Raw genomic sequence first — 22,285 nt, forward strand, 5'->3', positions numbered from 1 at the left:
ACTACAGATGAGCTGAATAGGTGGTGCAGACGCAAGGCAAGATCAGACGGGGCACGCGGCCCTTCTTACGAAGGCTCTGAGTTATGAACATGAATAAAAAATTACACTCTGTGTCTTGTTCCAAAGACAAGGTCTTATTTTGCTTAGAGGAAAAACCCGAAACAGTATTAGGCATTTGACTCATCCCACAGTCTTTGGGGGCAGATATAGATTTTCCCTTTTGCTTTTTTCCTTTAAAGAACATAATTATAAGTTATGGGATCTAGTCAGTGCCTTCTCTCTCCATCCAGACTTTTCCATGACTAAAAAAATTACCTTAATGGCTAAATTGCTTTCAATGCAATAATCATGAATTCTAGGGAGGAATACTGATTAAAGCAATTTACTAAGGGTCTACTTATAATTCTGAATTTCCTAAATCTGCTTAGGATCAGAAAGACCATCTCTGAATCAAAAACCCAGGTAATTGTCAGCTATCCTATTCCACCTAATATCACAGCAAAATGACATTAAAATTGATGTCTTTGGTCAGGATGCTTTGAGAATTAGGGTATTCTGTGACTTGAATTTCGTAGCTAAGTCAAAGTCTGGAAACTATGTCTCAAGCCTTGTTAAAAAAACTTCCATGAAGCATTGGCCCTCAATAGAGACAACAAACAGAAGAAAAAAATAGAATCCACACAGAAACATGTAAATGAAAAGTGTAACTGTTTTCCTGGAACAGAAACAGCTAAAGTTCCATTCCTCTCCTATTTTAAGTAAGAAGACAACCTCCAACCCTGTTAAACACATATAACCAACAATAAAATGAACTTAAATCGGGGACTATGGTTAGTCAAGGAAGAGAACCTAGAAATAGAGAAGAAACAGAATAATGAACAAAGGGAAACAGAAACAAAGGGAAATAAAGACACGCCAAGAAAAATTACCCAAAAATGGCTTAGGAAAACCAGCTCTTGTCCTTTTAGGACTTTGCCAACAAAGTACATGTTTCATTTTTATAACCATTAGCAAAAAAATAACGATTCCACCGCGGCATTCACACTGAGGACTAAACAAAATTTATCAAGAATCAAAAGCTCTTTACCTCTGACAAAAGAAATTGTCTGAGGGAATTCCCTGGCGGTCCGGTGGTTAGGACTCTGCATTTTCACTGCTGAGGACGCGGGTTCAATCCCTGGTTGGGGAACTAAGATCCCAGCACACCGCACAGAATGGCCAAAAAAAAAAAATTTATCTGAAAGTAAAGTGAACCCTCAGGTCATCCCCTAGAAGTGTTGTTTTTTGTTTTTACTCTTTAAGAATTTCGTTTACTGATGTAAGCTTATTGATCTGTGTTCTCCCTGTCTCCTGACCTAAAACTCATAGGCAGGTGAGCATGTGATGAGGCACATCTGGATTTTACATAGTCCAGCCCTGCGCAGGACATGCCGTAAGCAATGAGGTCGCCTATTCTACCTTATTCAATCAAAATCAAGTATAGCACTTACAAATTCATTGGCCTGAGAACTTTGGAGCACCCCAACTCCCCATGCGGCTAAAGTCCAGAGGTCACTCTGCCGGCAAAAAGATGAACCACCTGCTGCTCGCTGGTAGCATCCCCTGTGGTGAAATGTGACACTCCCTTTAGAGAGCCAGACAGCCGGTTCAGTCCTGGGAACCCCTCACTGCCACGTGCCCTCAGCCAGGCCCAGCCTCGCCTGTCAGCGGGGCTAATCACACACGAGGCTGAGCACACAGGCTTGGGGGGCCAACTGTGCTGGGTTCAAGTCCCAGCTTCGTCACTGGCTGGCAAGTCACTCACCGGGGTTTCCTCATCTGAAAACTGCACCCACCTCCTGAGGCTGTCGTGAGGACTAAGTGAGAATGTTTGCCAACTGCTCAGAGCAGTGCCTGAGGCACAGGGAGCGCTCAGCAGACGGTGGCAAAGCCACCACCGTCATAGCTACCATGGATATGATTTACATAAAAAGACAAAAAGCCAATTTTCAAATTACTCAAATTATTTCCTTCTAATTATTTCTTCTTTTTCTTCTAATTATTAGTAAAATCATTACGAATTGCTAGTAAAATTATTAGTAAAAATTAACCAAATTATTTCTTCTAATTTCTGGGGGACCTGAGTGGGCCCCTAAACCCCTCCTGCCTATTGTCAGCCCCTTCACTCACCAACAGCCAGCTAAGGTGGGTGGAGAAGGGAAAGAAAGTTATATTCAAATAACTGAGTCCAGGATGAAGCCACAGTGGTGTGTCTGGTAGGCAGCGAGGCTGGGACGCTCGGACCCTGGCCACCTGCCTGATTCCCCAGGTGGGACTTGACAGGGGAAGAGAAATTCCCAGGAGGAGAGGTTACTAATCGATGAGGGACATCTCCGAGCAGCCTCTGGTGCTTCCTGGGTGCAGAGGTCTCCCTCTCTTCTGTGGAAGGGCAGCAGGGCCCGCACAGCCAAGAAGAACAAGCCACAAGGATCTGGGAGTTCCTGGCCCTTCCTCCTCCTCAGCTCTGTGCCCTTCGGTAAGTTACACCATTTTTTTTTTTTTTTTTTTTTTTGCTGCACCGCGCTGCATGTGGGATCTTAGTTCCCCGACCAGAGATGCAAGCTGCGCCTCTTGCAATGCAAGCAAGGAGTCTTAACCACTGGACCGACAGGGAAGTCCCTACACCGTTTCTTCACGTGTAAATGTGGACGTTAGTAGTACCTACCCCAAGGAGTGCGGGGAGGAAGAAGGGAGAGGCCTCCAACGTGCTTTGTAGTGTCTGACACTGAAAAAGTGTTTGGCAAACGGTAGCCATAGTTCTTTATTATTATTACTACTCCACACTGCAGCCCAAATGAACGATGTATCATTGTGAAACACTGTGACGCAAACGGCTCATAAAGGAAGGGATTCACAGAGGAGACTCCTCAGGGGCTGGAGGGGAATTTCATCTAGACCCTTGGGGTTACGTTGTCTCTTAAAACTCCTGCTTGTCCAGACTCAAAGGATCAGAGTCATCTGTGGACCTCGGGGACCCTCACAGCTGGGATGCTAATGCTTGCCAGAGGCTAATAAGTTGTCGAATCCAAACAGACTGGAAGACAAGACCTATTATGCAGCTACTAACCTCAGCGTTCTGGGGTGACTGTTACAACTTCTTTCCTGCCACCTTAAGGGGCAGCAAGAGAGAACCCTTTCCCTGCCTCTAGCCACTAGAGAGCTGAAGACCCCACCCGGAAGAAGCCAAGACCTTCTGTTCCACATGCCCCTGCCCTAGAGCCACCCACTGACTCCAGGAGCTGGCAAGGGCCCGGACCTGGACTGCCAAGTTGTGCTGGCGATGACCATGGAACCGCCTCAAGGTCAGACCTACCTTGGGAACAAGGTACTGCTGATCCGTGCAGGCCAGGACGTAGGCCTCGGCCCGGCCCAGTTCACTCTGAGGGAAGTGGGCGTTCATCTCGTCTCCATCAAAGTCGGCGTTGTAGGCCTTGCAGTTGGCATAGTGGAGCCGCAGGACTTTCTCCTCGGGCAGGATGCGGGCGCGATGCGCCTGGATGGAGGGCCTGTGCAGGGTGGGCTGTCGGTTCAGGAGGAGAACGTCCCCGTTCTGCACGTGCCGGCATACCTGGGGGCACAGGAGAGAACAGGGCGAGCGGCAGCGACTTCAGCAACATCGCTACTATTCCAAGGGCTCACCTTGGCCTGGGCTGAGTGTGCCTTCTGTCTGTCTCAGGTTTTATTCAACTAAATAAAAGGAGAACTTTTAGTCTGGACTGAAACCCTAGAAATCTTTGAGAAATAGCTACTAAGCCCCTTTGGTACTCTGAGAAATAGCCGCTAGCCCAGCAGAGTCCTGTCCTGGCTCTGGGCACAGAGGCATATGCCAATGAGGCTACAGGCTCCTGCCCAGTAATCTCTGTCTTCTTCAGAGATGCATAACCTTTCCGGAGTTTGAATTCCTCTGCGAATTAATCTGAAGAAAGAAAGAGACACATCTGAATACAGCATATCTACATATAACCATAAAACTCCTGGTCTGCCAGATCTAGAAGGATCTGACAGACCTCTAGAATCCCCGCCAGGGCCACATCTGAGTACGTTATTCGAAACGTGAATTCCACGTTTTAGAAATACTTGCCCAGCCTCATCCAGCAGAGCCAGGACTGAAACACAGGGTTCCTGATTCCCAGTTCAATGCTCTCTGCAAATGTTTTATTGCACTTAAAAATTAATAATAAGTTTAAACTGCATGGTCTTCTGGGAAAGCAATTTCACAATAGATTTTAAAACCTTTAAAACTTATTTCCTTTTGTCAACGCAAGGTTCTAAGAATGTGCATGTTTATGCAGCAGTGTTAACAGTGGCAAGAACTGGGAAAAACCTGGCTGCCCCACAGAATGGGCATTGGTGGTTAAATCATGGTATGTACTATGGAATATTATGTAATGATGAAAAAGGATGACTTAACCCTATAATAGTCCTAAAGCGATGGCAATAATGTATTCCGGTAAAAGAAAAACAATCCAGGTGCCATCTAAGGTGATAGGATGAGGCAATTTAAAACCCAACCCAGGGGCCTCCCCTGGCGGTCCAGTGGTTAAAAGACTCCAGGCTTTCGGTGCAGGGTGCGTGGGTTCTTAGAGAACTAAGATCCCACATGCCACGCAGCACGGCCAAAAAATAAATAAATAAAACCCAACCCAACTCTACGGGCTTATATACACGAGGGAAAAGGGCACTTAGATCCTCACTGAGCTGTTTCTATGCTCTCCTTGAGGCAGGGACACACGGGAGGAAGAGTAAGGCACAGATCATCACCTTTACCTTTATATGTCTTAGTGATGTTCATGTTACAACGAGCGTGTACTACTTCTATGAAATTTCTTTAAAAGATCTTCAACTATTTCTAAAGAAAGCAAGAAAAACTGCACAAGTGATGCTTACTGTGGGGGAAAGCACAGAAAATACAGACAAACTTAAAGAAGGGAATGAAAACCACAAGTAACTTTACTCCTTAAAGACAACCAACGCTCACGCTTTTTTGTTCCTTACCAATATCAATATGCCACTGGTCACGTCCTCCTGACAGAACACCTCCTCCCACAAAGCTGACTTTAGTATAAGGCCCTTAATCTTATGCTATATTAATTACTGGGCTTCCCAAATGATGAACAGAGACGCCACTTTAAAAAACAAATGCAGGGTTCCCTGGTGGCACAGTGGCTGAGAGTCTGCCTGCCGATGCAGGAGACATGGGTTCGTGCCCCGGTCTGGGAAGATCCCACATGCCGCAGAGCAGCTGGGCCCGTGAGCCATGGCCGCTGAGCCTGCGCGTCCGGAGCCTGTGCTCCGCAACGGGAGAGGCCACAACAGTGAGAGGCCCGCATACCGCAAAAAAACCCCCAAAAAACAAAAAAAAAAACAAATGCATTGGAATTCCCTGGCGGTCCAGTGGTTAGGACTCCATGCTCTCACTGCGGGGGTCTGGGTTCAAGCCCTGGTCGGGGAACTAAGACCCCACAAGCCTTGCGGCACGGCCAAAAAAATTTTTTAAATAATAAAATAAAAATAAAAAAACAAATGCATGAGGCAACTGCTACCCCAATCATTCTGCAGGCTGCCCTTAGCAGCCCAGAGGAACTGTGGAGACTCAGTGAGGCCTCCCCCCATCCCAAGTCTCCCCTAAATTATCCAGCAGATAACCGGTTGGGGGGATACAAATTACTCCAAGTCTGGTTTCTTCTTATGTCGTCCACATTATGAAGTTGTATCAGAAAGCTGGCTGCAGAAAGAGGCTAGAGGTCAACAAGAGATGCTCCCCACCCACCTCCCCGCATCCGTTTGGCTGGGCTGACAGTGTCCTTCAACTCAGGGAAGCAGGGAGCACACCCCTCAAATTCTAAAACGCAGTCCTAAAAGCAGCTAGCGGGGAGGCAGTCTCTCTGCTCCCAAGGAATTCAAACCCTTCCTCCTCCCACCCCCATGTCCGTGTTTCCAAGGAGACCTGGATTCTGAGGATTCCCAGGAGTGGCTGCCTAGGGCACGTCACGGAGCCTGAACTGACTTTCAAGGTCTATTTCTTTAGCTTCTCAAGGAAGAAACTGCCGGGACCTGTGGCTTGGGTCCCAAACCCCGGGCTCGCCTCGGATCTGAGTCTCGAAAATTCGAGACATCCTCCAGCGTAAGCAAACCCCACAGCTGGGAAGGCTCGCAGGCCCGGCCAGCAGGCACCAGCCAATCCAAACAGAAGCCCTGGAGCACAGGGTGCTCCCCTCGCCAACCCAAACCTGAGGCCCTTCCTTTCTCTTGTCTCTAAATAAATACCGCAGCGAAAATTAGTGTGCCCCAGTGCCCGGGTCAGAGTTCCCAGGGGCAGAGCCGGAGCCAAAGAGCTGCTCCTGGCTGACTGCTGGGCCGGGAAATGAGGCTTGGCCGCCCTGCCCACTTTCTACTCCATTTACCAGGCCCAGGAGAAGGGGCAGAGACTACCCCTCCCAGGGGAAATGGCTTCTTCCACTCCCCCCTCCCCCTTCTCATCTAACCTGCAGTTTGTCCTTTCCTGGACCTGGGTCTGTCCCTCCCAGTCACGTCACCTGGCCCTTTGGCCCAGGTCCTGATCTAATGTGTTCCACAGGAACACAGTAACCAAAAAATTACTTTACAAATGACAAATGAATTGTAAATGCACACATATCGACTACATATATAAACCTTACACGTGACATCATTGAGATTCTTGGAAACTAAAGATAATCACCTTTAGACCCCAGGTCCCAACATAAGCACCACTTTTGTTTCATAAGTTCCCTTCCTGTCTTTGCCCCAGGGCCACATCCTCAGGTCAAATGTGGCCCTCACACCTCAGAGCCTCCTGCATCTCATCCTGGACACGTCCAGTCCACAGGGGTTTCCCAAGTGCCTCCTACATGCTGGGTGCTGGGGACAGTGGAGGGCCGAACACCCTGCCCTGTCCTCACGGGGTTTAGGAACTCGAGGTCAGTCAGATGGGGGTACCTGGAGTGACAACATAACGCAATGAGGGTTGGGGGGGTGAGGTGGGACACACCGTGGGGGGGGACCCCATTCATGTTGTAAAAGTGGCAAACTGCAGGCCACCTGCTTTTGCAACTAGAGTTTTTTGGAACACAGCCGTCCCCATTGACTTTGTACTGCCGTGGCGGCTTTCACGCTACATAGGCGGGGCTGAGCAGCTGCAACAGAGACCGTGTGGCCCGCAAAGCCTAAGATATTTACTATCTGGCCCTTGGTTGAAAAAGGCTGTGGACCCCTGCCCTAGAGGAACGAAGGCTTTGCAGAAGGACGAGTGGGCCATGGCTGGGGAGTGTCGGGGAGGACAGAGTATTCCCGGCAGGGACGGCAAGTTCAAGGCCTGAAGGGGAGAAAGAGGCCCACATCGATGGGACGTCGAGAGGTGGGGCTGGGAGACAAGGCAGGGACAGTGTGCTTGGGATGTGAACTTAGGCTGGGGGACAGGCCACTGGGCCAACCTCACTCAATCTCCCGGCTGCTGAGAACTCATTTCCGTCGCTTCCCACGAGCTGACCTGAGTGTGCAGTGAGGCCAACCTGCCCTCTCCTAAGCCCACCCCCAGCCCCACAGACGTAACAAGGCCACGGGAAGGAAGCTCCCCTGCGCGTCTGCCCATCCTCACTCCCCACTAATGTCAGAAACCCCCGTATCCTTTTGCTTTTGCTCCAGTCATAGATGAAGCTACTGCTTCGCTGCCTCATCACAAAGGCCCTGAAGCCCAGCTCCCCACACTCTGTTCCAACGGCTCTCCTGGGTCACACGTGACCTTCATGTGACAAATCTGCATCTTCCTTCCGTTTCCTCCCTCTCCTTAAACTTCATATTTAACTCCACAAACACCTACTAAGTGCCTCTGGGAGATGCAAACATACTCTGGGGCTGGTCTTGACCGGGAAGAACCCCCCCAGCGCAGGTGGGAGACAGATGCAGATACCGAGAGCGAGCCCTCTCTCCCTCGGCGTCCTCCCCTACCTGCCTCCTGCTTCCACAGGTGCCCCCACTGCATTTTCTCTCTGGTGTACTTTGTGCTCAAAGAGTTTAACTCGGATAATTTCATTTCTTTCTTTCTTTCTTTTTTTTTTTTTGACTGCACCACGTGACTTGCGGCATCTTAGTTTCCCGACTAGGGATGGAACCCGTGCCCCCCCTGCAGTAGAAGCTCGGAGTCCTAACCCCTGGACTGGCAGGGAATTCCTGATGATTTCATTTCTTAACTCTATGCCCCCCTAACCTAAGTGCCACATTTCTACCTTTTACGGGAGACTAGCTTGCCCTTAGATTCTCCACCATGACCTCAGTTCAGAAGGACCCAGACACACCTCCTTCCAGGACACTGGAAACCACGCTTCCTTCTCACCTTCTCTCTTTTACAGCCTTGACACCCAGCCTACAGCCAAGCCCCCCTACTTCAAGGTCCCCTTGAAACACACCCTGCTTTCACCCTCGGTTCCCCTGCAGCCCCCGGGCTGGCCCTCAACTGCCCCCTGGTGACTCCAAACTCGCCCTGCATGCCCACCCTGCCCACAGCCCTCTTTGCTTCTCCAGCTTCATGCGGGTAAAGTCACCGTCCCCCGTCGCTGTTCCCTTGTGTCCACCACGCCACTCAGTAGCGGTGACACATTTATGGTCTCATTCCCTGGGGGTGCCCCTACCAGGCCGTCCACCCCGAGACAGCAGGATCTCATCCACGGTGCCTGGCAGAGTACCTGACCCCACTCTGCTCTCTTCTCTCAATTTTTTTCTCAAAATGTCCTACTGAGAGACTGTTTCACATGCTCGACTTGAGTTAGTAGGAAGATTACCAGTGTTTGCCTTGCTTCACCATAAATTACGAAAAACACACCTTGATTTCTCCTGCATCTTTCTCACAGCTCCTAGCAAAACACTAGGCACTTAAAAATGGCAGAATAGTCCCGTGAGCCTGAACACAAACCTCACTTAATGCACGAGAAAAAAAACAAAACAGGTGATTAGATTTGCGTCTGCATGTGCCCCCTGCCACCAAACCAGAAAACGCATGGTCTGTTCCTGCTTGACCGCAGGACAGCGGTGAGATGGAGAGGAAGCAAGAGGACAGGACGCGGTGAAGAGCAGCGGGGACCAATGGTCACTGTGACGAGGCTTCCTCTCCCCCTCTGTCCTCCAACCAAAGTTCCTTCAAGGACCAGTGGTCCTCTGTAGAGCTCAAACCCACTAAAGAGAAGACCTAGTCGGCCACTGGGTCTGGATGTGTCAGAGGGCAAGAGGAGGTCTAACAAGCGTGCAAGTGGGTGCGGGAGACACACTCAGTTATCCCCTGACTCTGGGCAGTCACCATAAATTAATCCCAAATCCAGTCCATTTCACTCTAGCAACTTCCGCCACTGTTGCCTGGTTAGCCGTTATTTGCTATACCCCTCCCAGCAGGAATGGTTATTATTTGACACAGACACAAGTGATGTCACCCACCCATCTGTCCTCAGCAGACATTGCTAATCCATCATATACTCTTTCCGGTGAAGCCCAGATAAAGCCTCAGGATCCCTTAACCCAGTACTACAGGCAAGAACTAGCAGTCCCCCGGAAGTGAAGTATCAGAAGAAACCTGTCAGTTTTCAGTTATCAGACACAGAATGTTCCCTTCCTTTAGGGCAGTTCTCAAACTTTAGCACGCAGAGGAACCCTCTGCAGAGCTTCTTAATATACAGATTCCTAGGTTCCATTCCCAGAGAGACTAATTCAGGGGTGGGGGGGAGGGAGAGGGGAAGGAACGAATGTGCATTTCCTACCAGCCCCAGGGATGCTGTTGCTCTGAGGACCACCCTTTGAGCAGCCCTGCTCAAGGGCAGCAAATCACAACAGCGTTATAATTCAAGAGCGTTTTTCAAGCCCCGACATGTACCCAGAATTGCGCTGCATGCATGGGATGGCCAAATGGAGTTTTATTCATGGTGTTCAGGCCCTAGGGAACACCCACGTCTGGGGGCAGCTTCCCCTGGGGGTGGGGGGGGCGGGGAGAGGGAAGGGGAGGCAGGAACTGCTCTCACAGCATTCCTGCATCTGCACTCACTGAGGCCACAGCTGACAGCCGGCAGTCATGGGGAGCCAACAGCAGGTGGCCGAGCCCCTGACCAAATCTGCCCATTACTCACAATTTTTGTCCCCTGGGGCTTAGGTGCCCCCATGGCTGGCGTCAGGAGCTGTTTGGCCACGGCCTCCCGCTGGGTTAGGTTCGAGGCACTCAGGGCCGTGCGGCTGCCATCCTCGTTGATGACCATGGAGGCTCCTGGGTGCACACTGGGGCCGTTGATGACCGCCTGCCTCAGTTCCTGAACGTTCCAGGGGGTGACTGGCTGAGGGTAGGTCAGCTTTGTGGCAAACACCTGGAAACAAGGAGTGGATGTGAAAATTCAGGGTGGGCAGAAAGGTTACATGGACCCCCAGATCCAACTCAACAGGCTGTGTTACTTTTTCCCTAAGATGCAAAGGTACTCTCTGAGCCAAGAAGGTCGTCCTTCAGCAAGTAAAGCAGCATCCTCCCTGTCTTTTCCACATCTTTCCAGACCCGCTCCCTTAAGGAAAGAGATTGGGTCTCCTTTTCTAGCAGAGTCTGCTCGAAGAGAGTAATCTGAATGTTGCAGTTTACACAGAATTTTTTTTAACCCATTTAAAAATTTCACCATTTCCTGGTCTGCCAATAACACTCATTTAGTCCCAAAAGAGAGAAAATAGCATGGAACGCTAGCTTGAGAGAGACAGCAGATACTCACCCTCAAGTACCATTTTCTCCCGCCAACACTTCCCCCACGCCTCCAGCAGCCATCTCTAATTGAAGGTGGCCCATGCCCTGAGCCCAGACATGCCATTCAAATCTCTTTACTTGCCCTGAGATGAAACTGATTTGGTCTCCTGATACATGAGAAAACTCAGTGCTCCATTTGACACACCGGACCTGCACCACACTCCAAGAAAAATGAATTCCCTGGTCAAGCGAGTTCTGAGCTACTGAATATTAAAAGCCTTTGATGCTTCAGAAGGCACATATAAGTACATGGGCAACTCTGAGAAGTCCCAGGTAAAGGAACGTGCTAAATGCTGGCCAGGTCTCGACGTGAGTGGCTCTGTGTGAGAGGCCCTCCCCGCCCCGTGGCCCACTCCACTTCTGCCAATGCACTGACCACTGCCTGACAGAGTGCACGTGTACAGACTGGGCCCGACTTAGGATTTTGGGGGCTTTACGATGGTGCAAAAGCAACACGCGTTCAGTAGAAACTGTAGTCCCCATTTTGAACTTAGGTCTCTTCCTGGGCTGCTGGCACGTTGTATGACACTCTCCTGAAGCGGGGCGGGGCAGCAGGCCGCGGCTGGCAGCCAGCCCCGCGATCACGCGGGTGAATGACCCACACACTCAGAGCCGTCCTGCTGTTCACTTTCAGGACAGTATTCAGTAACTTAACAAGGGACATTCCACACTCTATTGAACACTATAAAATAGGCTTTGCATTAGATGATTTTGCCCAACTGTAGGCTAACGTAAGTGTTCTGAGCACATTTAAGGTAGGTTAGACCTAAGCTATGCTGTTCAGTAGGTTAGGTCCGTTAAATGCATTTTCGACCCATGGCATTTTCAACTTACGATGGGGTTTACAGGGATATAACCCCATCATAAGTTGAGGAAGATCTATACTTGTGTATCTGTTGATACGTCTCCACTGCTGTAATGTAAGCCTCACGGGGGACATGCTAAGTCTGGTTCCCTGCTGGGTCTCTAGCTTACTTCCCAGACTTTGCCTCCTCTGCTTCTGTTAACACCTGTCCACAACGCTAGATGAGAAGGGCGTGCCACAAGGAACCAAGAGGCAGTTCACACACTCTGCTCCTCGCGGCTAGCCTGCGAGTAATACCCCAGGCCACCATGGCCCTGAGGCTTGGGGCAGGCTGGAGATAGGCAGAGGGGGAAATTCAGAGTCCCTCCATTACCAAATGAACCCGGATCCAAGAAAGAGAGGACCTTTGAAGGTGGAAAAAGGAGCAACACTAAAGGTCCCTCCCACAGCCGGGGACCCTGGAGGCACCATGAGGCCAAAGCCAAAAGGGGCAGCCCCTGCCCTCTGTCCAAAGAGAGCAACGAACAGGTCTCCTTCCAGGGCCTCGGCCTCAGGAACTTCCCAATGCCTTTCCCTGCCACCTGACCCAGCTTCCAGATGCAAAGATCCCTGGGTTCCCAGGAGGCCATGGGCACCGGACTGGGCGTTCTCTGACTCTTGTCCCCTCCCACAAGAGCCCTTGCCCAGGAAGCCCATGTGTGCCCGAGGGAGGAGGCGGCAGCAGGTGGGAGTCCATCGGAACACTTGAGCTCTGCTCTCTGCTGCTCACCAGTCCTCCCAGGAGAGCGGCAGGGGGACCGTGCACAAGGAAGTGAGCCTCTCCGTGGAGGGAATTAAACCATCTTCTATTACTGACATCAAGGCCCATTAAGGAGGAAGTCGATTAAGGGGCCGCTGCTAATGAGCACCACAGCTTGTCGTGGTGGGGAATGAGAAAAGGAGGCTGGCTCCTTGAGGAAACACTAATGGGTGGATGGGGCAAACCGCCTACCCCTGCGGATCTGGGAGGATGGGCGATGCCTGCTCTCTGGGGCTCCTTCGCGGCCTGACTCCTGATGCCGGCAAGTACACGGGACGGAGACACCCCCCCCTTCCCTCCCCCTCATCTCTGTCATGTATTCAATCTCACTAGGAAGGCTTAAAGATTAGGCCAAGACAGGCAGGAAGAAGCTAGGCGGGAGGGATGTGCACCCTGCCGTCTGCTTCCTGGTGGCCCGGGAGGTGAGTCTTCCTGGTGGGTAGAGGGTATCTGGAGACCAGGCAGGGATTGAGAGCAACGCTACCCCATGGCCTCAGGGTCCCCTCCGAACAGCTCGTCCGGGAAGAGGCAGAGGCTGTCCCCACCCAAGCCACTGCAGTCGGCCACGTGCCTTCTCCCCAGCCCTCCTCGCCACTCCCATCGCCACCTAACAGCACATACCATGGGAATTCCAATTTCATTGGTGTTGATGTACATGTCCGGGCAGATGACTGAGCGGGCTGCATAGTCTACTCGCTTTCCCATCATGTGCTTCCGGAATAAACCATCCTTCTTCTCCAGGATCTTTATGGGGGAAAAAGTCCACAGAAAGCATTAAAAAAAAAAAAAAATCAAATATGTTTATCATTTTCTTCCTTCAAGACAAACATGTTTACTATTTACCCCTTTGGCTAGCAATGGGGATCCAACTCACTGCTCACCTGTCTAATGCCAGGGTACTTCTCCATCATTAATTTGTCCATCTCACTATCAAACACAATATTGACGTGGCTCTGAAGGCGAATCCAAATGTTGTAAAGTTTGTCTGTGAGGGACTGGCCTGGAAGTAGACTCAGAAAGGACCGGTCCATAGTGATCGAAGGGTCTTTTTCCTGGCCAAGACACAACCAAGAAAACAGGCGTGACGGAAGAACCTCAAAAAGGCCAGGCCTGGTTCCATTTTTCTTTCTTACTAGAGCTCTGACAAATGATGAGCTCTGGAGTTTGCCTTTATGTCTTTTGAACTTGACAGATCAGTGGCAAAAGTAGTCCTAAATCTCTCTTGTCCACATGCATCAACAAAACATCAGCCCCACTACCTATTTACCAGCCCGTCTCTTTCTGGGAGTAAAATGAACTCAAATTTCTAAGAAGTCTCCTGCCTTTCCTTTTAAATTGACACACAATTATTATCTCACAGTTTCTGAGAGTCAGAAATCTGGGCACAGTTTAACTGGGTTCTCTGCTTCAGAGTCTCCCCCAGGCCACAATAAAGGAGTCAGCCAGGGCTAGGGTCTCATCTGAAGGTTCAACTGGGGGAGGACCCACTTCTAAGCTGACACGGCTGTTGGCAGCATTCAGTTCCTTGAGGACTGCTGGACCAAGGGCCTCAGTTTCTAGTTGGCTGTTGGCCAGAAGCCACCTTCAATTATTTGCTGCATGGGCTTCTCCAACATGGTAGCTTATTCCCTCAAAGTATGCAGGCCAAGAAGGTAATGGATGTATCTGCTAGCAGCAGCTGAAGTCCCTTGGTATCTAATTCTTAAGGCAACGCTAGAAATTCTTCCCATGTCAATACTCTTCTTATGTAGCTCTGTTATCCTGCGAGATAACTGATTCTCGTATGGAGTTTCAGCTTTATTTATGGTTTTGGAAAAACTTAATCCAAAGCACTCATAAAGATGCAGGTGAAGTAATTTCTTAAAAGGAAAAGTGCTTGCCTTATGATTTCCTGCGCCATCAACTGAGATAAAGGCTATGTCAAGTTACTGGCTGATCTCCAGGCCTCAGTGAAATATTTAACCAATCCTTTCAATATTTCTGTCCCTGGCTCTGCCTCTTCCTCTTTTCCCACACCCGCCCAGGTGACAGGCCTCAAGGCAGTAAACGGCCCTAGAGCACCACCTACTGACACTGTCTGGTCTCATGGGGCTGGGTACGGCACAGGAGAGAGACACATGGTCCTTTGTCCCAGGGTGGGTCAGATGAGAGAAGAAAGCTGCCAGCACTGAGGAGGGAAAGCGGAGGGTGGGGAAGACCCAGTAAATGAGGATGTCTTGGAACCCATTAGTGATAAAGTGGGCTTGTCCTCAATCCTGAGGAACAGCAGGGTCTTCTCAGTTACAGGGAGGACAGGCCTATTTTCTGTTCTGGCAGAAGGAGCCTCACAGGGAGAGATGGCCACCTACGTGATGACAGAGGCCCTGTCAGACTAACTCACTTCTTATGACGTCACCTGACTCAGGGCCATGTGACTACTTGTGAAATGAGTGAGACCCTGTCTCACCTTGTATATTCTCGGTGCCTGGAGCGGCGCTAGCCCACCCACACAAGGCATTCACGATTCGTGAGAGGGCTGCCATGGGAATGGGATGTTGGGCGCAAGCGTGGGAAGAAACCACACACCCTGTTAATCAGATGGCAGGAGGGCACTGGGACTTCAGGAATCACAGAGGACACTGTTCATTTCTGCAGAGATTTAGCTTTTTCTCTTGGACAAAAGGCTGCCCTAGTTTCAAGGGATGTCAACGCAAAATCCTTAGCCCTGGTCACTGGAGCCGGCCATCCTAAGGCCTTCCCTCTGAAACTGAACTAGGACCTGCAGATGGCAGATTTCTCTAATACTGAGGAGTTTTAAAAGCACATTTGCCCCAGCAGATCAGAAAACTTAAGCAAAACCAAAGAAACCCCAAGCAGAAGGGCCGAGTAACCCAGAGCATGGGCGTCCGGGACAGACAGTGGCGCCACCTGGCGACAGGCCTGTCCCAGCAGAGGAAGGGAGCCTGGAAGCCCTGACTATCTACTCAAGGCTGAGAGGGTCCTTCCCATTTGCATCCAGAGAGCATCTTAGAGATGGGAAGGATGTCAGTGATCTCAGCAAACTTCCTGAGCGCCTGACTCATCTTTTTTTTTTTTTTTTGCGGTATGCGGGCCTCTCACTGTTGTGGCCTCTCCCGTTGTGGAGCACAGGCTCCGGACGCGCAGGCTCAGCGGCCATGGCTCACGGGCCCAGCCGCTCCGCGGCATGTGGGATCTTCCCGGACCGGGGCACGAACCCATGTCCCCTGCATCGGCAGGCGGACTCTCAACCACTGCGCCACCAGGGAAGCCCCTGACTCATCTTCATACCCACCGAGGACCTGGCCCACTGAAGGGGCTCGGGAAATGTCTGCTGAAACAGGAATTCAGCTCCACCCTTTACTGGAGAGGAAGCTGAGGCCCCAAATCTGACAGTCCTATTCTGGGAAATTCCTACAAATGACAACACTGCCTTCCTGACCCCAGTGCTGGAGACCTTCCTGAGCCAAAACCGGAGCTGGGTGGCATGGGCTCTGGTACCATAACGCAGGAGGGACATTCTTAGAGCTGAGGGCAGCAGACTGGTCTTTCTAGAGCTGCCAGGGAGAGCAGGCGGCCCAAAACACACCACATATAAAATCCCACCCCAGACCACACGCGTTTTATAGTGGAGACAAGACCAAGAAGTTAAAGCAACTCAACCAAGGTCACCCCGGGCGTGATCGCTGGGGCCACGCTCAGACCCATGCTTTCCCCCAGACCTCGCCTGGTCCTCCCAAACCCACGGCTCACACACAGCTGTAGAGAACTGCTAACAGGCATCTCCCAGGACCCAGAGCGTAGGGAGTCAGAACTACGACATCAGCTCCCCTGACCTCATCTGCGGCGGGTGCTGCCACCTCTCTTGGCAGCTCCTGTTCTTGGGCCATCAAGGCCAGAAGCTTTCGGATCAGAACCACATCCTTCATGACAGCCTGCAGGTTCACCGTCTGGCCGTTGGTGAACATCTGGTCCCCGAGGCGGCTGACGGGGCGATACCTGTAGGAGGACGCATGGCATCGGTGGGTGCGCAGCATGAAGGGCGTGTTCCTCAGCCTCTCACCCACCCCTACTTCACCACCACACTCAGAAAGAAACCCACATTCTTCCTGCACTCAGGAAGAATGGAAAGGAAAATGCTCCTACCACCTGCCACCTGGGAGTGGAACAGATGCGCTAGTTCTCAGTGTCCGTGACCCTTCCATCATCCTCTCCCAGAGGTCATTATTCAATTGTCCCAGAAGCCTTTGTCAGGTGAAATAAAGCCAACGAAAGGGCATTACCTTGAGGGCGGCACCACCAAGAAATCCAGAAAGAACATACTGGGATTGAATCCGGACTCCACGCCAACATCTTCCAGTCCCAGAAAAAGGTAATTCAGAAAGAATCCTGTGTTTGAAATAAACCAAAAGGATCATTTAAATCTATATGTAAGAGCATGGAAGGATGACCACGGAAATTTTACTGAGTGGAAAAAAAAAAATCCCAGAATGTAGGACAATATGTAGAGTAAGATCACACTTGTCTTTATAAAAACTAATGAGCAAAAAAACAGTCTCTGGGTGCTGTGAGCCTACACACAGGGGAGATGATGGGTTTAAAGACGGGTGCTACAGGGATGACAGTGCTTAGCCCAGGGGCTGCGATGGACAAGGATGGGAAACAAAAACTTTCACGTGCTTCGGGTTACGTTCCTGGATCATTAGACTCACGCGCACGCGTGCACACGACACAAGACTTATTACTTTGGTATTTATAAGAAAATGTATTTGAAATAAACAAACAAAAATCAAATCAAAAAATAGTTAGTCTTCTTAAGATGGGTGGGATGGGGGGGTAGGTCCAAGAGGGAGGGGATATATGTACACATATAGCTGTTTCAATTCATTGTACAGCAGAAACTAACACAACATTGTAAAGCAACTATACCCCAATTAAAAAAATAATAACAACAAAAAGAAACAATAAAAAACCCTCCACGTAGATGCTACCAAGATCGTCTATGGATCAAAGCTGTGTTTCAGGTGTCTGGTAACCCAAAAAAAAGCTACAGAGAGAATGAATAGGACATGTCAGGGCCAACAACACTCATACTAACTTGAGTGCTATCTTTTTTCTGACATCACTTATCCCCTTAGCAAGATTTTCATTTTTAAGTGCTTGTTATTACACAGCAGCTACATTCAGTGTTACAGAACACACTCTCAGAGGGTGGGTGATATGTGGGCTTTGCTTATAAATTCAAAGACTAATGGAAGACTTTCCTACTTGTAGGGAATTAAAATGTATGAGAATCCTAATTTAATAAAAACAGAGTTCATTTTTTTGATTCACAGAAGGAATTCCCATAGAAACCTTAAAAAAAAAAAACCAACTTTTATTTATGGGCATTTAAAATAAAGTGAGTCACACTGAACCTTCGAGACACATGTCAAACTGTATTAGGCGATGCCCACCTGCAGCTGTCATTTAATGACCAGGCTCAGTTACAGTCACTGTCAAGTTCATGCCTTCCCCACACTATAAGGCATCAACAACAATGTACCCTGAAGCCTGCCCCAAATCTACTGTTCGATTTCAGGAGAGAGCCACAAGAATCACAATTGTGAAAGCATAAAAATAAAAAGGCAGGGTAAATGAGTCCAGGAAAGCAAAGGGCTATTTCTTTAGGCTGGTACAGCACCTTCATTATTCCAAAGAGCCGTGAGATGTTCTTGAGCGCTGGTGGGTGTCAAGTATCCTCGTTTTCCCATCTGAGCTTCCTCAATTCCTGGAGCCGAAGAGGGGAATCAGAGCACAGTAAGTTAATTACAGGCACTCCCTCCTTAATGGGATTTATCAAGTCTTTTCCCCACCCTGCCAAGCCTGCAATCTAACCACAAAAATCAATCTCTAGGACAGCATACTCTCTGCTCTGAATTTTCCCCCCTTTAATCTAATTTCTAAAGTAATGAAAACCATATAACTAGTGTATGAAATCTAAAAAAGTAGAGCCAAAGGGGAAAAAAAATCACCCACGATTTCATCACGTTAACACGATTACCACTTTTATATATTCTTTTCTGGTCCTTTGGTTTATACAGTTTTAGATCATTATAATCTCAGGTGTGGATTTATTTTGTACTACTTTGTTCATTTACTGTCATCTTGTGAGCATTTCTGCATGTTGCCCTATAGCTTTTGCCCTATAGTCTCACCATCATTTTTTTTTTTTTTAACCCAGACTGAAACCTAGTCCTTTGTCTCTATTTTGTCTATTTTCCCAAGAGATGTCACTGTTCCAGAAAATAACTTAAATATCCTTGGAGTGGAGGTAGTCTCTCTCTTCCTACTGGGATGTCTTCTTGGCTCCTTTCCCAAACTTGGCATTGAGACCGAGACCCAAGAACACGAGCACAGTGCCCACCCACGGCATGGGGCTGATGGGGTTGGCGAAGAGGATAACAGAGGCCAAAATGGTGAAGAACTTTCGAGTTGTGGTGATCATGGAGCAGGTCAGGGGACCAAAATACACAACTGTCATGAAGATGAAGCTCTGGCCCAGGGCACTAGTCAGGCCAATCACCATCATCTTTAATGGCTGCATGATATCCCTCGGAAAGGATGTTTCCCGAGTGACTGAACCACACTGCGATAGTTGGATATCTGAGTTGATCCCAATCTTTTTACTACTATAAGTTACACTGTGATAAATAGCTTTATGCACGTGGCTTTTACCAGAAAGCTTCACAGCAGAATTATGGATAAATGAGGATGAATATTTTTATGGGTAAACGTATATTCAATTTCTTCTTACAAATATCTTGCTGGTGCGTAAGAAGTAGTTTCATTTTGGTCTCTCAGATTAAGCAAGATCACTCTGGGATAATGTTTATCAGCTATACCCAGAGTAAGACAGAAAAATCACACTTGGGGCTGCCATTCAGGAGGTGTGGCCCCAAGCACTGAGATGATTAACAAAGATAAGTAAGTAATGTGACAGTCTAGGTTCAAAACTATTAACTTCTTTTGGAATACATTCACTGAAATTAAATATTGCTTGGGAATTCCCTGGAGGTCCAGTGGTTAGGACTCCGCACTCTCACTGCTGAGGGCCCAGGTTCGATCCCTGGTCAGGGAACTAAGATCCCACAACCTGCACAGGGTGGCCAAAAAAATTTTTTTTAATTGCTCAGTATTCTTTTTTTATGTACTTATCAGGGCAGGAACTGTGACTTGTCTGTGTTCCTAACACCTAACAGTATCTAGGACCCAGCAGATACTAAATTTTCACTGGCTTGAATACACATGTTCCAAATATCGTAAGATAAACTATATTTAAAAAACCCTACTCTCCTGCTTTTTTCCACGTTTGTAAAATCCAGCTTCATTCCACCTCCAATTCTCTACTTGGTTTCTTTACCAACTGCAGAAGACACGTCACTGAAAGTTTTTAGAGAAATCTGTAACTTGGAGAACAATTAATAGATGTACCATAATTTAATTACTCTCCATTAAGAGGCACTGAAGTCATTTCCAATTTTAAACGACTTAATACTGTGGGCATGCCTAATTCTTAGGATAAAATCATTAAAGTGGAATTGCTAGGTCAAGAGTTTACACGTCTAAAATTTTGATTCCTATAAAAGCAAAACATTTCAACTCATTAATGCAACTGAAGGAAATGTGGGGAATGCAATGAAGAGAGGCTCTGACCTTCAGGGATAAACCACAGAGTTAGAAAGCTATGTGCGTTCAGTGGAGAGAAAAGACCCCATTAACCTAAAGAACCATTTTGCAGGCACTTTTTTTTTTTTTTTTAAGATTATGAATGTTTATTTTTTTATTTTATTTTTTTGCTGTACGCGGGCCTCTCACTGTTGTGGCCTCTCCCGTTGGCGGAGCACAGGCTCCGGACGCGCAGGCTCAGCGGCCATGGCTCACGGGCCCAGCCTTTGCGCAGCATGTGGGATCTTCCCGGACCGGGGCGCGAACCCGTGTGCCCCGCATCGGTAGGCGGACTCTCAACCACTGCGCCACCAGGGAAGCCCTTGCGGGCACTTCTGGAAAGAACCCCGCTCTTACTAAACTGGCTTGATGAGCTGAGGAAGATGAGCTGCATCTGGCAGTGCTCTCCAGCTCCTGACCCAGAGCTGCCAGTGCAGGAAGTGACCCCACCAGTTCAGTCACAGACTAAAGCAGACTGGCGTTGTTCCCTCATTGGGTTGGAGTCAGAAGAGACCTGTGGGATGCCACCTCCTCACACGGACCGCACCCTTCCTAACGGGACACTTTTGCAGCCTGCAAAAAATGAAATCTGCCTCGATGGGACCTCAGAACGGCCCTAATGTGTGTTTCGTTTAGCTCTAAGAGCTGCCATGTCAAAAACAAATGTCGGGAAGTCAAATAACTTGGGGAAGACAAGATCACAGTGGGTGGAGTACCCGGCTTTAAGAATTCTCATTTGAAAATGCTATCATCTTGGGGCTTGAGGAACACTCTGGAGTGAACGTGAATTTCACAAGCTTATGGCGCCCCTCATGGGATCACCAGTGCGTGGAGATCACTGAGGCACAGGCCTCGCTGCTTGGCCCCCTTCGATACCAGGAACGTGGCCAGACCCCTGTCCTAATGCTCACCTGCCTCCACATCACCTCCCCCTGGGGTTACTGACCTGTGTCACCCACAGCCTCCCCCAAGAGCACAGGCCACAAGGTCAGGTCTCCACTTTGGCACTGGACTCGGCCAGAGGCTGGGTCCTGGGCACGAGGCTGAGCGCCCAACAGGTAAATGTCTGCTAAATACTAAAAACCCAATCCAAAAACTATCGAAGACTAGGGCTGACTTGTTTCTAATGCACAGAATTTTGGGTGGCACGATCATATTCTCATAGCTGCAGTGAAGATTACTTCAAAGAATGGATTTGACAAAGGCTACCTAACTTTTAGATATTTGCCCCAAAGAAACAGGTATCCTCTAGATTTCTGACCATCTTTGTTCTCAATCTGTGAACATTTTCTAAGGTGCCCTAAGGGCTAGAGCAGCAGTTTCCAACCTTAAAAATTAGTTTAAGGGCTATATATAGTGTAGAAAAATCCACCCTCGTGGTTTACGGTTAACCATTGAACAGGCTTTCTAAATGCATTGTGGTACACTGGATTGGATCCTGGAACATAAAAAGGGCATTACTGGATAAACTGGTGAAATTCAGATAAAGTCTGTAGTTCAGTTAATAGTGACCAATGTTAATTTCTTAGTTTTGACAAATGCACCATGGTCATCTAAGATGTTACGTTAGGGCAAACTGAGTAAAGAGTACACAGTAACTCTCTGTACCATGTCTGCAACCCTTCTATATGTCTAAAATTAGTCTAAAGTAGAAGGTTTATTTAAAAAGTAATAATAGGGCTTCCCTGGTGGCGCAGTGGTTGAGAGTCCGCCTGCTGATGCAAGGGACACGGGTTCGTGCCCCGGTCTGGGAAGATCCCACATGCCGCAGAGCGGCTGGGCCCGTGAGCCATGGCCGCTGAGCCTGCGCGTCCGGAGCCTGTGCTCCGCAACGGGAGAGGCCACAACAGTGAGAGGCCCGCGTACCGCAAAAAAAAAAGTAATAATAAACACATTTGCTATTGCTATGGTCTCAATGTTTGTATTCCCTCAAGTTTCATGTGTTGAAATCCTAACCCCCCAAATGGTGGTGTGTTAGGAGGTCGGACCTTTGGGAGGTGATTAGGTCATGAAGGTGGAACTCTCGTGACTGGGACTGGTGCCCTTATGAAAAGACCCCAGCAGAGCTCCCCTGCCTCTCTCCACCATGTGAAGTTACAGGGAGTAGTTGGCTGTCATTGAGGAAGTGGGCCCTCACCAGACACCGAATGTGCCAGCACCACAA

At 49.0% G+C, this 22,285-nt stretch overlaps 1 protein-coding gene across 1 annotated transcript in view; it reads right to left on the bottom strand.

Moving 5' to 3' along the window:
- Positions 1-22,285, bottom strand: part of POLR1A (RNA polymerase I subunit A) — a 76,207-nt gene that overhangs the window by 40,349 nt on the left and 13,573 nt on the right. The window contains exons 7-13 of the mRNA XM_082672666.1: positions 18,098-18,184; positions 16,698-16,803; positions 16,251-16,413; positions 13,299-13,469; positions 13,039-13,161; positions 10,164-10,394; positions 3,353-3,607 (exon numbers count right to left, since the gene is read on the bottom strand). Of these exons, the coding sequence (XP_082528792.1) occupies positions 3,353-3,607; positions 10,164-10,394; positions 13,039-13,161; positions 13,299-13,469; positions 16,251-16,413; positions 16,698-16,803; positions 18,098-18,184 (1,136 nt within the window). The remainder of the gene's footprint in view (positions 1-3,352; positions 3,608-10,163; positions 10,395-13,038; positions 13,162-13,298; positions 13,470-16,250; positions 16,414-16,697; positions 16,804-18,097; positions 18,185-22,285) is intronic.

This window comes from Grampus griseus (assembly GCF_964374135.1).
Source record: "Grampus griseus genome assembly, chromosome: 15".
Lineage (NCBI taxonomy): Eukaryota > Metazoa > Chordata > Mammalia > Artiodactyla > Delphinidae > Grampus > Grampus griseus.